Genomic DNA, 3,600 nt, shown 5'->3' with positions numbered 1-3,600 from the left:
TCTATCATTGAATAAGGAAGTTATACACCAAGTAATAAGCTGAGGATAATCCAAGGTAATAATCAAGCCGGAGTTCTGCTGGTAGAAGATAGCAGATATTAGCTTTGACAGTGAGTGAGTGAGTCATGTTGAGTAATAGACTGCCTATAATAAGTTGATCAAAGTGTTGTTTGATAATCAATAAATTGAACAATCTCTAATGTGCTCATTCTTCATATTTCTCCTTCTATTCTCCTCTTCAAGCTGAGAGATAATGTCAAAGATCCTAGCTTGAAGTAAACAAATATTTTGCAAGCTCAAGTGCTAATCCACCTCTTGTATGATCAAGTAAACGAAGGCTAGTATCAACAACTTCACTAGCTCAAATATTTTAAACCAAGTAAGTCAAGCCAAGCCAAATATTGCAATCTTTTCTTGCCTTAATTTTTTAGGCAAGGATACTAAATTAAATTCTTTGGAATCTTTCAAAACACTAATAAAATCTCACAAAATTTGTGGCCGGAAAAATCTTCTAAATTAGGTAATTTCCTCCTTGAATTGGTGCCAACTTAGTAATCAAAGAAAACACCTTTCTTTGCCTTTCTTTCTTGACATCTTTAGACAAGGCAATCTTTGAAAAATAAATCATGGAAAGTTTATGAAAATAAGATGATCTTCTAATGATTCTTTCTAGATATTGTTAGATAAAAAAAAGAAACTCTAAAAGGGTAGATCATGAGATATTTTCCTGATATTGTTGATCAATAACAGCAACTCAAAATTTAAGCAAAAAAATCGTCTTAAATCTAGATCTTCGCATGCAACAGTATACTAGTATGATCTTTGATTCTTCTAATGAGAACATCTCCTTAAATATTGATCAGATTGACATGAAATTTTTTGAATTTAGGATCCCTTTTCCATGATCATGAACAAGAGAAAGAAGAAAAAAAAAGAGAAAAGGGGAGGAAATCTCTCGGGTAGAGAAGAAAAAAATAAAAGGAGAAGAGTAAGTTGCATCAAGAAAGGAGAAGGAGAGAGAGAACCAACTCGGGATTGAATGTGTGACTTGATTAATTTCGACTTACAAGACCTCTATTTATAGTAGAGGAGGAAGTAGAGTCATTATACAACTTATCATTCAATCCTAATTACATTCCAACTCTAACTCTTCAATATAAGTAAGTCTATTTAAACTAAACAACTAGAAGATTAACTTGAATAGACCTAGGAGTCCTTAATGATTCACGTGAGGGGAATGGATAAGCCATCTCATAGCCTTATCCTTGTGGGCCCCTCATGATCTCCCAACGCACCTTGATAAGAGTGTCAGCTCGTGAGATCTTTGTGGGTACCACTTGATCTTCAAGTCTTCTAAATCAATCCAGCTTGTGCTTCTTGCTTCCTTAACTCATGCTTGCTTTAGGAAAGGACTCTACTTGGTGTCCCATGTCCTCTAGGACTCTTCTTGATGACCTACGTCCTTATGGTGGGTTCCACCAGATCGAGCACCATGGTGGGTCCCACATTGTAACACTCCCCCTCAAGCTGGGGGTGAGAAGACATCATAAACGCCCAGCTTGCTGCGTATGGTAGACATAATCTTGTGAGTGACTGGTTTGGTGAGGATATCTGTAACTTGATTTTGTGATGATATGTGCCTCAAGGATAAGAGACCAACTTAGAATTTTTCTCGTATAAAGTGGCAATCTACCTAAATGTGCTTTGTCCTCTCATGGAAGACTGGATTCGATGCAATATGTATTACTGCTTGGTTATCACAGTATAGATCCATTGGAGGTTCTTTATGAAATCCCAATTCAGTGAGAAGAGATCTTATCCATAAGAGTTCACTTACAGTGTGTGCCATGGCTTTGTATTCTACTTTTTGCACTTGACCGTGCTACTACATTTTGTTTTTTGCTTTTCCACGTAACCAGATTTCCTCCAACCATCATGCAAAAACCAGAAGTAGATTTTCTATCATCTAGGGATCCAACCCAGTCTGCATCCACAAATCCCTCAATGTTAAAGTGGCCATGTTTTTTTTTATAGAGGAGCCCCTTTCAGATAACGTAGTATCCTCTCAAGAGCTTGCCAATGACTAAGTTGTGGCTTGTGCATGTACTGACTTACCACACTTACTTGATATGTAATGTCTAGCCTCGTTACACATAGGTAAATAAGTCATCCCACTAACCTTTGATATTTTCAAATATCTACATCTTCTCCAGTATCTCCACATAATTTTGTATTTGCATCCATAGGAGTGTCTACCGGTTTGCATCCCATCATACCTGTTTCTTCTAGTAGATCAAGGGCATATTTTCTTTGGGATAGAACAATCCCATGTCTGGATTGTAAGACCTCAATACTATTTCAGTAATCCAAGATCCTTCGTCTTGAATTCAGCACATATTCTTTCTTTTATTTTCTGATTGCCCTCAAAATCACTTCCAGTTAAAATAATACCATCAACATAAACAGCTAGAATCACCTTACCTCGTGTTGTGTTCTCAACAAATATTGAGTGATCTACAGAGCATCTGTAAAAACCTGCCCGTATGATGGCTTGACTAAATTTCTCAAACCATGCCTATGGGGACTGCTTTAGTCCATATAGAGATTTTTTTAAGGCGACATACAAACTCCCTCTCAACCACATATCCAGGTGGTTGTTGCATATAAATCTCTTCTTTGATATCACCATTGAGAAATGTAATTTTAACATCCAGTTGATATATTGGCCATGATGAATTAGCTGCCAAGGATAATAATATACGTACCGAGGTCATTTTTGCCACTGGAGAGAATGTCTCATCATAATCAATGTCATAGCATTGAGTGTAACCTTTTGCAACCAGACGCGCCTTCAGTCGTGCAATAGTCCCATTCGGATTATGTTTGATGTTATAAACCAACTTGCAACCAACTAGTTTTTTATTTGTAGGTAGAGGAACCAGAGACCATATGTGTTTATTATTGAGTGCCTTCATTTCTTCATCTATTGCTGCCTTCCACCCTGGATGTTGTAGAGCCTCCTGATATGACTATGGAACAAAGATGGAGGAAATAGAAGAAAGAAACCGACAACATAATGGTGAGAGACGATGATGAGACACAAAATTGGAAATAGGATGAGAAGTAAACGGTTGAGGGCATGATCAAGGTTCTTTTCTTATAGCAATAGGGCGAGTATCAAATTGAGGACCAAAAATGGCTGGAGAGGAAGGACTTACCTCTGGTGAATCCGACAACTCGGCAGGTGTGGTATCGGCCACTGTCTCTGTGGGTTGAACAATTTTTGTATCACGAGGCACAACCGAGCGAGGAGAACTTGGTATTGATGACATACCAGGTGGAGCTCTATCAGAATAATAAGAGGAGTCTTCAAAGAATGTTACATCCCTAGACACAAATAAACGTTGCAAAGGAGGACTATAGCAAACATAACCCTTTTGTGTGCGAGAGTATCCCAAAAAAATACATTTGATAGATTTAGGGTCAAGTTTGCTATGTCTAGGCAATGTATTATGAACAAATCCTTGACAACCCAAGACTTTCAATGGTAATGCAAACGGATCATCATATGGTAATAGTTTAGAGTAGGGGGATTTATTC

General features: G+C 37.6%; 1 protein-coding gene across 1 annotated transcript; it reads right to left on the bottom strand.

Annotated features, from left to right (window-relative positions):
* Positions 1-2,353: 2,353 nt before the first annotated feature.
* LOC137942883 (uncharacterized mitochondrial protein AtMg00820-like) lies at positions 2,354-3,141 on the bottom strand. Its single transcript, XM_068788607.1, has 3 exons — positions 3,130-3,141; positions 2,831-3,029; positions 2,354-2,535 (listed from the first exon to the last, which is right to left on the bottom strand). Exons 1-3 carry the CDS (start codon positions 3,139-3,141, stop codon positions 2,354-2,356), a joined length of 393 nt encoding a protein of 130 aa, XP_068644708.1.
* Between the last annotated feature and the right edge of the window lie 459 nt (positions 3,142-3,600).

The sequence above is a fragment of the Aristolochia californica genome, unplaced genomic scaffold (genome assembly GCF_029961685.1).
Source record: "Aristolochia californica isolate CCGP_79_NKW_82.1479 unplaced genomic scaffold, dmAriCali1.0.hap1 SCAF_10, whole genome shotgun sequence".
Lineage (NCBI taxonomy): Eukaryota > Viridiplantae > Streptophyta > Magnoliopsida > Piperales > Aristolochiaceae > Aristolochia > Aristolochia californica.
This window is presented reverse-complemented; position numbering and strand designations above follow the sequence as displayed.

Excerpts from the sequence above, each read along its gene's own strand:
- LOC137942883 (XM_068788607.1), bottom strand. Across the intron at positions 2,536-2,830 it reads GGCGCGTCTGGTTGCAAAAG|GTTTTTACAGATGCTCTGTA; the intron begins GTTACACTCAAT and ends TCATACGGGCAG.